The following is a 12,184-nucleotide window of genomic DNA, read 5'->3' as shown; positions in this document are numbered from 1 at the left end:
CGTGGGCGACTGCACCAACGTGTAAAACTGAGGGGTTGTCAGACGTTCGCCTCCCTTGGCTCTGCGTTAACGGCACACCGAATCTGGATGTGCAGAGCGACCTGCTCTGCAGATTGCAAACCAACACTGACACCCCCAACCCTTTGCTGCAGGGTTTTTAAATGGAATCTGTGGCCATGGGCCACTTGTAAGACCCAGCCTGGAGGAAGCGAACCATCCCACTACCATCCTGTAGTTTGCTCCAAAAATAAAAGCCCTTAACAGGTTTTCCTAAACATTGCCATGGCCAAATAACTTGTCCAGGTCCACACTTACTTTTATTTTGCACTGCGATCACAGCTATGCCTATGACTGCAAAGCACTTTAGTGGCCTCAATACGCTTCTAACCTTGGGGTCATCCTTGATTCCGAGCTTTCATTCACCCCCCACATCCGATCACTGGCTCGCTCTTCTTATCTGCATCTCAAAAACATTTATAGAATTCGCCCTTTTCTTACTTTCGACTCTGCAAAAACTCTTACTGTCTCACTTATTCATTCTCGTCTGGACTATTGTAACTCTCTACTAATCGGCCTCCCTCTTACCAAACTCCCCCCGCTCCAATCTGTCCTGAATGCTGCTGCCAGGATCATATTCCTCACCAACCGTTACACCGATGCCTCTACCTTGTGCCAGTCATTACACTGGCTACCCATCCACTCCAGAATCCAGTACAAAACTACTACCCTCATCCACAAAGCACTCCATGGCTCAGCACCACCCTACATCTCCTCTCTGGTCTCACTCTACCACCCTACCCGTGCCCTCCGCTCCGCTAATGACCTCAGGTTAGCATCCTCAATAATCAGAACCTCCCACTCCCGTCTCCAAGACTTTACACGTGCTGCGCTGATTCTTTGGAATGCACTACCTAGGTTAATACGATTAATCCCCAATCCCCACAGTTTTAAGCGTGCCCTAAAAACGCATTTGTTCAGACTGGCCTACCGCCTCAACGCATTAACCTAACTATCCCAGTGTGGCCTATAAAAAAAAACAAAAAAAACATAATCAGGTTCCTCGCATCATGTTCTCATACACTTTATGCAGTTAATAGCCTCTGTGTCTGTACTGCTACATACTTAGGCAGTTAACTGGTTCATGCAGCTTTACATGAACACCCGAGCCTTACACTATGGCTGGTCCAAATAACTAAAGCAATTGTCACCATCCACCTCTTGTGTCTCCCCTCTTCCTCATAGGTTGTAAGCTTGCGAGCAGCAGGGCCCTCATTCCTCCTGGTATCTGTTTTGAACTGTGATTTCTGTTATGCTGTAATGTCTATTGTCTGTATAAGTCCCCTCTATAAGTTGTAAAGCGCTGCGGAATATGTTGGCGCTATATAAATAAAAATTATTATTATTATTATTCTATGCATATTCTGGGGGATACATAGCGTCCCTCGCATATGATCCCCCTCATTGCCTCACAGTATGTACGTTTTTTATTCTTGTGAACATAAGGTGGCAATTTGCTCCTTGAGTGGTTATGAAGACATCTGCAATAAAAGAAAACTTGCGGCAGCTCCTCCTGGCACCAAATGATTACTCAGATCAGGGAAGAATCGCTTGGAAATGTGCTGTGGAATCATTATCAGGTGACAACAAATGACACTATTTTATTTTTAAACTAACCACACACAAATTTCAGGGAAAGTGCTGAAAAGATCTATTTTTGTGACTAACTTGACTTCCTTGGCTGCTTTTCACTGAGCCGGGGACAGCTCAAGGAGCACAGTCTATGGAGTGTGACACAGCGGGGGATCTGTCTGGCCCGAAAAGTGAAAGTTGTTTGTTCTCATTAATCCACAGACAATTTCTGATTTTTCAAGAAAGAAAAAAAAGTTCAGTTCTGGGAAACAAAAAGATGGAGTAAAAACCATAGATTCTTAATTCCTGAATCTGACTTCGCTAATGCAAATGCATAACTTTATGAGTTCACGGCATCAATCATTTTATTTTTTTTGGCCAGAATTTTTTCTACAAATGAAATAAGTAAAAAATGTTGAAAAAAGAATAATAAAATAGTATTCAATGCAATTATATCTTTTTTAGATATAGAAAGCATGTTGGCCAGTACAGAAGTTAATAAAGATAGATATATACAGTGGGGCAAAAAAGTATTTAGTCAGTCAGCAATAGTGCAAGTTCCACCACTTAAAAAGATGAGAGGCGTCTGTAATTTACATCATAGGTAGACCTCAACTATGGGAGACAAACTGAGAAATAAAAATCCAGAAAATCACATTGTCTGTTTTTTTATCATTTTATTTGCATATTATGGTGGAAAATAAGTATTTGGTCAGAAACAAAATTTCATCTCAATACTTTGTAATATATCCTTTGTTGGCAATGACAGAGGTCAAACGTTTTCTGTAAGTCTTCACAAGGTTGCCACACACTGTTGTTGGTATGTTGGCCCATTCCTCCATGCAGATCTCCTCTAGAGCAGTGATGTTTTTGGCTTTTCGCTTGGCAACACGGACTTTCAACTCCCTCCAAAGGTTTTCTATAGGGTTGAGATCTGGAGACTGGCTAGGCCACTCCAGGACCTTGAAATGCTTCTTACGAAGCCACTCCTTCGTTGCCCTGGCGGTGTGCTTTGGATCATTGTCATGTTGAAAGACCCAGCCACGTTTCATCTTCAATGCCCTTGCTGATGGAAGGAGGTTTGCACTCAAAATCTCACGATACATGGCCCCATTCATTCTTTCATGTACCCGGATCAGTCGTCCTGGCCCCTTTGCAGAGAAACAGCCCCAAAGCATGATGTTTCCACCACCATGCTTTACAGTAGGTATGGTGTTTGATGGATGCAACTCAGTATTCTTTTTCCTCCAAACACAACAAGTTGTGTTTCTACCAAACAGTTCCAGTTTGGTTTCATCAGACCATAGGACATTCTCCCAAAACTCCTCTGGATCATCCAAATGCTCTCTAGCAAACTTTAGACGGGCCCGGACATGTACTGGCTTAAGCAGTGGGACACGTCTGGCACTGCAGGATCTGAGTCCATGGTGGCGTAGTGTGTTACTTATGGTAGGCCTTGTTACATTGGTCCCAGCTCTCTGCAGTTCATTCACTAGGTCCCCCCGCGTGGTTCTGGGATTTTTGCTAGGCTAGGTTCACATTGCGTTAGTGGGTGATCGCTAACGGACAGCGTTGCACGGCGAAAATGTCGCAATTAACGCCGTGCAACGGGTCCGTTAGCGCACCCATTGACAGCAATGTAAATTTCGCCTGTAGCGCATCACTAGCGCATGCCTTTTTCAGCTCGCGCTAGCGATGTGCCGTTCTTTTGTAGCGCGCCTCGGACGCTGCTTGCAGCGTCCGCGGCGCGCCCGAGGTCCGTTCCCCGCTCTCGCAGATCGGGGATCTGCGAGAGCGGGGACGTTAGCGCGACCCCTAAATGCGGCCCCTACAAAAACATTGCGTTAGCGCAATCCGCAAGCGCTAGCGCTAAACGGATTGCCCTAACGCAATGTGAACCTAGCCTTAAAAGAAGAAGTTACAGGTCTGTGAGAGCCAGAAATCTTGATTGTTTGTTTCTGACCAAATACTTATTTTCTACCATAATATGCAAATAAAATGATAAAAAAACAGACAATGTGATTTTCTGGATTTTTTTTTTCTCAGTTTGTCTCCCATAGTTGAGGTCTACCTATGATGTAAATTACAGACGCCTCTCATCTTTTTAAGCGGTGGAACTTGCACTATTGCTGACTGACTAAATACTTTTTTGCCCCACTGTAGGTAGATAGATAGATAGATAGATAGATAGATAGATAGATAGATAGATAGATAGATAGATAGATAGATAGATAGATAGCACTAAAAAGTTGAATGGGTGCAAAGTCTCCCAGCAATCAATCCATACTTGCCAATATGTAATAATCAAAAAATGGGAGGCAGCACTCCAAAAAAATAGTTTGCAAAAGAGGTGGACTTTATTAGGTCCACATGTCGTGCCACGCCATGTGGACCTAATAAAGTCCACCTCTTTTGGAAACTATTTTTTTGGAGTGCAGCCTCCCATTTTTTGATTATTAGATAGATAGATAAATAGATAGATTTATCCTGTTGGGAGAAGACAAAAAGCGCGGTGGAGAAAGCAGCGCAGTATGTGAGTGCATGCCACAGGCTGCGAGAAAAAGATATGGTACTGACTTTCATAACCTCAACCCTGCCCCATCCATCATCCCCCACAGTCCCTATCCTTAATGTACACTTGCAGTGTGTCTGCGATGCAGATACTGACAGCTTGGCCATCCAATCTGGTACAGAGGCATGCTGAGCTGACAGTGTGTTGATTGACAGCTCGACTATCCAATCTGAGACTGTGAAGCATCGGCTGTCTCATGTGTTCATAATTTCAGGTAATTGCCATGCTACTTAACTGAGCTGTGTCTCCCAGAACTCTGCCAGACGTACATTCAGCTTGTGCTCTCTGTGCTTTGTGTTCTGTATACTTGATTTGTTACCTGACCTTGGACTTCGTTCTGACCATCAGCCTATTTAACTCCTTCAGCTCTGACCCGTTATCCTCCAAGTACTCTGACCTTGGAACATTACCTGACTATGCTTTTGTCTCTTCCATCTGTTTATGACGTACTCTCCTGGCTTCTGACCTTGGACTCCTTGACCACTCTGACTCACCCGTGAGCAGTGACTAGCATCACAATAGACAGACAGACAAATATATGGAAGGACAGGTGATAGAACATATGTTGGAACAAGCGTATTATTTAGATTCACAAATGTGTTAAGATTTGAACCTTGCATTATTCTTCTCCACAACATTATCCCTGACCTGTCTGGTGTGTTCCTTGGTTTTCCTGATCCTATTTGATCCCTAATGTTTTCAAACAAACCTATGAGGCCTTCACAGAACAGCTGCAGTTATACTGAGAAGAAATTACACACAGGTGAACTCAGTTTACCAATTCGGTGACTCTATTTAGGGGTGTCACACTACAGGCTGAATACAAATAAACGTCACAATTTTCAGATTTATATATTTTTTTTTAAATAATTAGAAAACCATGTATCGTTTCCTTTACACTTCACAAATACTTGCTGCTTTGTGTTGTGAAATCACATAAAAAATCCCAGCAAAATACATTTATGTTTGTCAGTGTAAAAAAATGTGGAGTGTGAATAATTTTTCAAGGGACTGTATACATAGATAGATATGAGATAGATAATGAGGATCAGCGTGGACCGATTAAAATCTGTTTTGTTTTTTTTCATCTGACCTTGGGAGTGATGCCTGCTTTTATGGAGTTTTTAGATAGACAGACATATAAAGATAGAGAGATAGAAAATAGAGAGATAGATAGAAAATAGAGATAGATAGATAGATAGAGATAGATAGATAGATAGACAGATAATAAATAAATAGCTAAAAGATAGATAATAGATAGATAGATAATAGATAGAAGATAGATAATAGATAGATAGATAATAGATAGATAGATAGATAGATAGATAGATAGATAGATAGATAGATAGATAGATAGAAAATAGAGAGATAGATACATAGGAGAAATTGTTATTATCGGGCTCCCACCATCCTGCGCTGGAAATTCTGTAAGAAGAGTCCCATGAAATGTTAATATTTAATGAGCGGACAGATGCGGCGCTCGCCCGGTCCCAGCAGGGGGGCACCGTGCAGCATTAGTCCGGCCATGGGCTCACTTTACATAAGCTTCTCTGCTTACACAGTTCCAGCCTGGCTTCAGGGAGTGCGGAGAAAGTGGCCGTATACCAGTAACGGACATACGGTGTCGATGGCTGCGCCGCTGGCACAGAGAAGCGGCCATGAATTGTGAGATGAATGATTGGGGGCAGCCTTGTCCCGGCCTCATGGGCTCAGGCTCGGGGTGAGCGGAGGGGGGATATACACTCGGGGGGACGCCGCTCTCCCTCCGCTCCTGCCGTGCACCTGCTCCCAGCCACAGCTGAGGCAGAGATGGGCCGGGCACAGCGGGCATCCCAGACACACATTACATCAGACGTGATATGGGGGCAGCCATTGTCTGTGAGGACAGGACCGCCGGGGAATACAGCAATTTCGGATCATTGTCTGCACAGGGAGGTGACTGCACTTTGTAAGGGAAATGTAGACAACAACAAAAAACGACTGTATATGGATTTCCAGAAAAATATGTCCGTGTAGCTGCAAAGCTCTGCGGAAACACAGCACAATTCTACCAGGAACATTCACAGGACCACAGTAGTTTCTACGTAGGAGTCGGACTGACAGATGTCGCCGAACGTAAAGGTTCCATCATACAATCCGTATATACATCTATATGGGATAAATCGGTAATCCAGCAGTGCGACATTCCCCCGATGGTTTATGACCACAGCCTACTATTCACACACTCTGCTTTCTTCAGTACAAGAGCTGTAGTTTATGGCTGTAAGTACATCACAATATATATGTAAAAATGTGTTTGTTTGTTTTTCTGTCTTTTCATTTCTTTGGGCCTCTAACATATTTTTTTTAAAAACACAGCACACTTTAGGTGTAGCTTTTTTATTTTATTAATGTGTTTTCCTCTATAATTGTAAAGCGCTGCGGAATATGTTGGCGCTATATAAATAAAATGATTATTCCATAGGCTTCTTTATAAAAAAAAGGTACACGAAAAAGGCATGAGTGCAAAAAAAAAAAGACCCCAAAAACGCTAATAAAAATGAAAGAAAAAAAGGTTATTTTTCCAATCCATAAAAACAGCATTTTCTGTAAACATTTTTGATTTTTGTGGTTTTTTTGTCGATCTTCTCTTGTTTTTGAGGAACAGATCCAAAACACTCCCCAGAAAGCTAAGTGCACGGACGTACCCTTATGTTATGTGCACACGGCGTCTTTGAGACTCTCGTGTCCCTGTTGGGTTTTTTGCCGAGTGAACTGACACAAAGAGGCATATAGTAGAGTGCACGTTCATCGACACTATTATTGAAGGGTTATGTAACTTCTAAAAAAAAAAAAAAAATATCAGCAAATATTATTTAACATAAAAAAACATAAACCTACAAGCCTTTTGGTGGTCCAGCACAGCAGCTCTTCTCTGCATGTTACCTCTGCCAGCATGTTACCTCTGCAAGCAATCAGTGGCCAGAATGGTTATGTGCTGCACTTTAAGGCTTCGTGCACACTTTGCGGTTTATGCTGCGGATCCGCAGCGGATGTGATGCTGCGGATCCGCAGCAGTTTTCCATGCAGGGTACAGTACAATGTTACCCTATGGAAAACAAAAACCGCTGTGCCCACGATGCGGAAAATTCATTGCGGAACCGCTGCGGAAAAAAAGAAGGAGCATGTCACTTCTTTCTGCGGATTCCGCAGCGGTTTTCAACCTGCGCCAATAGGAAAGTGCAGTTGAAAACCTGCAGAAGAATCCGCAGAAGAAACCGCAGGAAAATCCGCAGTGAAAACCGCAGCGGTTTTTCACTGCGGATTTTCAAAAACCGCTGCGGAAAAATCCGCAGAAGAATCCGCAGTGTGCGGACGTTGCGGAATTTGCTGCGGATTTTTCCGCAGCGGATTTGGAAAATCCGCAGTGCAAAACCACAGCGGTTTTCACTGCGGATTTTCACGCGGTTTCTTCTGCGGATTCCTCTGCGGGTTTTCAACTGCACTTTCCTATTGGCGCAGGTTGAAAACCGCTGCGGGATCCGCAGAAAGTGACATGCTACTTCTTTTTGTCCGCAGCGTTTCCACACGGTATTTTCCGCAGCATGTGCACTGCGGTTTTTGTTTTCCATAGGTTTACATGGTACTGTACACCGCATGGAAAACTGCTGCGGATCCGCAGCATCAAATCCGCTGCGGATCCGCAGCAAAAACCGCAACGTGTGCACATAGCCTAAAGCTATCATGGTACACAGCGGTATTACCAGAAAAGTGCAGCCAAATCAGATCCCCTTGCTTTTCAATAATGAGGGGCAAACACCCCAAAACACGTCTGGTTTGGCTTTTATCCTAAGTTACGTGGCTAGGCTTTTTGCAGGGTCAATATTGACTTTTAGGATTGCTGCTTGTAGTAGGTAGCGCAAGAGTGCTTGTCGTGTCTGAAGAGGTAATTTGCATATTTAGTTTTTCAGAGGAGCATTGCATGGCCTATAAGTCTCCTCACACTGGCATGTCACGCCGCATAAGCAGAAATGTTAGCACTTAGACCCTCACACAGGAGTCTAAGGCTATGTTCACACGTAAGAAAAGAGGTGCAGAATTTTCTGCACAAAATCCGCATCTCCTGGCAGAATCTGCAGCCATGGATTTGCCGCGGTTTTTATGCGGAATTGCTGCGGATTTTGTGCGGTTTTTGCCGCTGCGGAATTTTAACATGGAGGGGTGCAGAAACGCTGCAGATCCGCACAAAAGTAGTGACATGCACTTCTTTGAAATCCACAGCAATTCCACACTGATTTTTCTGCACAGCTTTTTTTTCCCCATAGAATAACATTATACTGTACATCACAGTGCGGATCTGCAGCGTTTCTGCGTGGAAAAATCCGCTGCGGATCTGCAGCAAATCCGCATCGTGTGCACACAGCCTAAAGGTTTCGCTACTTAAAATGATTTTGAATTCAATTGAGCCTGAAGGATGCCCCAATGGTCCTTGCATAGCGGATGGACAAGAAGTGTTGTCAGGGGGATATAGGTCCAGGTTCACATTGAGGTTTTTTTATGTGGACTCTGTGAATGCTCTTCTTATTGATCTCTATGGAAATCTACTTTCTTGTTCATTATTTTGGAGCATTTTTTTCTGACAGTTTTGCAAAGAAGAAAAAAAGATGTCACATGTCACTTCTTTGATGAAGATTCCGCGTGGAATCCGTTCCAAGACTGATACTGTCAAGTCAGAAGGATGCAAAAAAAACAAAAGTGTGGAAAAATAAAGCTGTACAAGGCTGTGTGCATATGGAGATTTTCAGGAAAGTCTCCAAATCCTTCTCCAAATCTCAAAACTCCTCAATAATTTTGGGCTCTATTCATCAAGACCGGCGGATCTGGGAGAAATTGACATGAAGACACCAAAAGTCGCAAAATTTTGGTACAACGCTGAGTTGTGCCTAAATTTTGCAACTTTTCAAGGCTTTTACGCCAGAAATTTGGGTGAAAGCTTTGATGAATCAGGTTCTTTGAGTTTCTGCTCCAAAAACTTAGCAAAAAGACTCCGTGTAGATGTAGCCCCAAAATGTATCACACACTGCGTCAGGAAACGGGAAAAAAAATCCCCCAAAAACAAACAAAAAAACCCCACCAGCCATTCCTGAAGTGGAATCCTCTTGAAAGCCATGTTGGATTTATTCACCTCCTAAAATCTCTGTGTGAACATACCCATGGGGTATGCTGGTATGAAGTTTGTTTTCTGCACGGCTTTTAAATCGGATCTACTTCAAAATTCATATCAAGCATTAAATGACTTAGTTAAGGGGAATATATTGCCAGGTTTTTGCTATATAATCTGACAGCATCATGATGTAGGGACAGAGAACCTGATTCCAGCGATCTGTCACTGTCTGCAGGAGGTGCGATAGAATGGCATTCATTATAAAGCAGAGCTGTGAATGCAGAGCCCTGTGTAGCCACATCCACACCCCTGACTGGCAGCTTCCTGTATACACTGTGCATAGGCAGAAAGCTGCCAATCAGAGGTGGAGGTGTGGATGGACCAGGAGGCACCAGACACCTTGTCCTGTAGTGATAATCTCCTGTTTATAAAACAGTGATTTTACAGAAACAGCAAAACAGCCCAGTAAGTGACACATAGCTGGAATCGGGGTCTCTGTCCCTACATTATGCTACTCTCAGATTACATAGCAAAAACCTGCTGACAAATTGCCTTTAATGTATATTTGTAAATATCATCTAATTTTATTTTAACCCCTTAACGACCTATGAAGTGCTTTGTCCGTCATAGGTCGCCTCCTCGTCTTTGGTGCAGGCTCCGGCGCTCAGCCTGCACCTTTTCCGGCACATGATAGCGGATCTGATCAGCTGTCATGTGCACCTAACAGCAGTGCGTGGAATCGCGATCCACCCGTGGCTGTTAACCAGTTAAACACAGCTGTTAATCTGCGACAGCGACATTTAACTGGCACAAATAGGATGCGCGACTTGGCTCCGCCCATCGGTGCCCGTGTCACATGACTGCGGGTCGGCGATGGGTTGGCATGACAACCCGGTGTCTGCAGGAGACCCCTGTGGTTGTTATTTCTGAACTGCTCTGGGCGCCCCCCGGTGGCCGGTGCTCATAGCAGAAGAGCATTTCTGTAGCACAGGCGATCGGATGATCACAGCTTATAGTCACCCATGGAGGCTATCGAAGCAAGTCAAAAGTAAATAAAAATTTATTTTTTAAAAATATTAAAAAAAATAAAATTATAAAAACTTAAAAAAAACCTTTTGCCCCATTCAAAATAAAACCATTAGAAAAAAATTAAAAAATACACATATTTGGTATTCCCGTGTTCAGAATCGCCCGATCTAACAATATATAAAATAAATTAATCTGATGGGTAAACGGCGTAATGAGAAAAAAACTAAACACCAGAATTACGCTTTATTGGTCGCTGCAACATTGCAATAGGGGGGATCTAAAGATCAGATCTATCCCAAAATAGTATCATTAAAAACGTCAGCACCCAACATCCCGAAAAATGGAGACGCTACGGGGATCGGAAAATGGCGCCATTTTTTAAATTTTTTACAAACTTTGGATGTTTTTTCAAACAACCTAGACATGTTTGTGGTCTATGAACTCGTAATGACCTGGAGAATCATAATCGCAGGTCAGTTTTAGCATTTACTGAACAAGGTAAAGAAAAAAGACAAAAAAAACAAAACGATTGGGATAGTTTCTGTCATTTCACCGTACTTAGAATTTTTTCCCGTTTTCTAATACACGACATGGTAAAACCAATGGTGTCGTTCAAAAGTACAACTCATCCCGCAAAAAACAAGCCCTCACATGGCCATACTGACGGGAAAATAAAGTTATGGCTGTGTGAAGGAGGGGCGTGAAAATGGAAACACTTTAGTTCCTTTTAATGCAAAAAAGCCGATTATCACAGAGACCTGGAGCATCAGATCACAGTCATTTTCACTAAATAATGTAAAAAAATAAAAAAATGCAATTTTTTTTATTTTCCTGTTAATTAAAATCTTTCCCCAAGAAATAAGAGTCGTGTCTCTGGGAAGGAGAGAAAGCACCGGCCTCGCTGAACTCCAAGTGTGCAGCCACCTGCCCGGCGGTGACCCGGGCTCAGCCCACTGCCGTCCTCAGCTCCTTCTATTACTGCCCTCTCAACAGCCCCCGACCCAGTTTTTAAGCGTTCAGGTGTGTGACGTCACTTACACCGCCCCCTTTTCCTTAACCTCTTCACTGCTAGCGCCGACTACAGACACATTTACTTTTAAACGAAAACTTACGTCTCCGAACAGGTTAATGGAGTAGGCGGGGCAGATGACACCGACGTCGCCTCCTGATTGGTCGGAGTGGTGCAGACCCCGCCCACCCCCGCCGCTCTGGGCGCCTCTCGCTCACACACACTCTGTACACGGGGAGCGGGTGACACGATGTCCTCTCCGCTCCGCCGGACGCACGACCTGCCGCGGCCGCCTGTGTCCCGGTGACCGCTCCGCTTTGCTCCATGTCACCGCGCTCCCTCCTTCCCTCCAATGTGGACTCCTTCGCTTCTCCTTTGTAATTCGCACGGGGAATCATGGCGAGCCTCCGGACTGCTCCACCTGAGGGAGACGGCGAGGAGCGGCAGCAGGCGCTCATTAGCCCGGGCGCTGAGGAGGTGAGAGGCTGTAGTGCCGCTGCACAGGCCACCTGTAGCGCTGCATGCTGGGAGATGTAGTTCTCCACCAGTCCCCCCTATGGTGTCCCGCAGGGATCATCCCCAGTGTGGCCAGAATACCCCGCACTGCCCCCCCTCTGCAGGACTCTGCTCCGCCCCTTTAATTCTCTTTTTATTCCTGCTAGTAGCTGGTGCACTCAGACAAGTGTGTGATCCTGACTGCTGCAGAACCTCTTGGAGAGGGGGCAGTGCTCGGTCCTAACATTAGATATATGGGGCAGCCTGATGGGAATTGGTTCAGGCTGTGATCGGCTATTGTGCGGTT

General features: G+C 44.3%; 1 protein-coding gene across 3 annotated transcripts in view; it reads left to right on the top strand.

Annotated features, from left to right (window-relative positions):
* The first annotated feature begins 11,587 nt into the window (after positions 1-11,587).
* Positions 11,588-12,184, top strand: part of ARHGAP21 (Rho GTPase activating protein 21) — a 138,923-nt gene continuing 138,326 nt past the window's right edge. For 2 of the 3 annotated variants that reach the window (XM_077268388.1, XM_077268386.1), the window contains exon 1: positions 11,588-11,859. In XM_077268388.1, coding sequence (XP_077124503.1) covers positions 11,779-11,859 — 81 coding nt within the window. In that variant the 5' untranslated portion in view covers positions 11,588-11,778. The remainder of the gene's footprint in view (positions 11,860-12,184) is intronic. The other variant, XM_077268383.1, reaches the window with a different exon arrangement.

The sequence above is a fragment of the Ranitomeya variabilis genome, chromosome 6 (genome assembly GCF_051348905.1).
Source record: "Ranitomeya variabilis isolate aRanVar5 chromosome 6, aRanVar5.hap1, whole genome shotgun sequence".
In the NCBI taxonomy this organism is placed as follows: Eukaryota; Metazoa; Chordata; class Amphibia; order Anura; family Dendrobatidae; genus Ranitomeya; species Ranitomeya variabilis.
The sequence above is the reverse complement of the archived record's forward strand: the minus strand, read 5'-3'. Positions and strand labels throughout refer to the sequence as shown.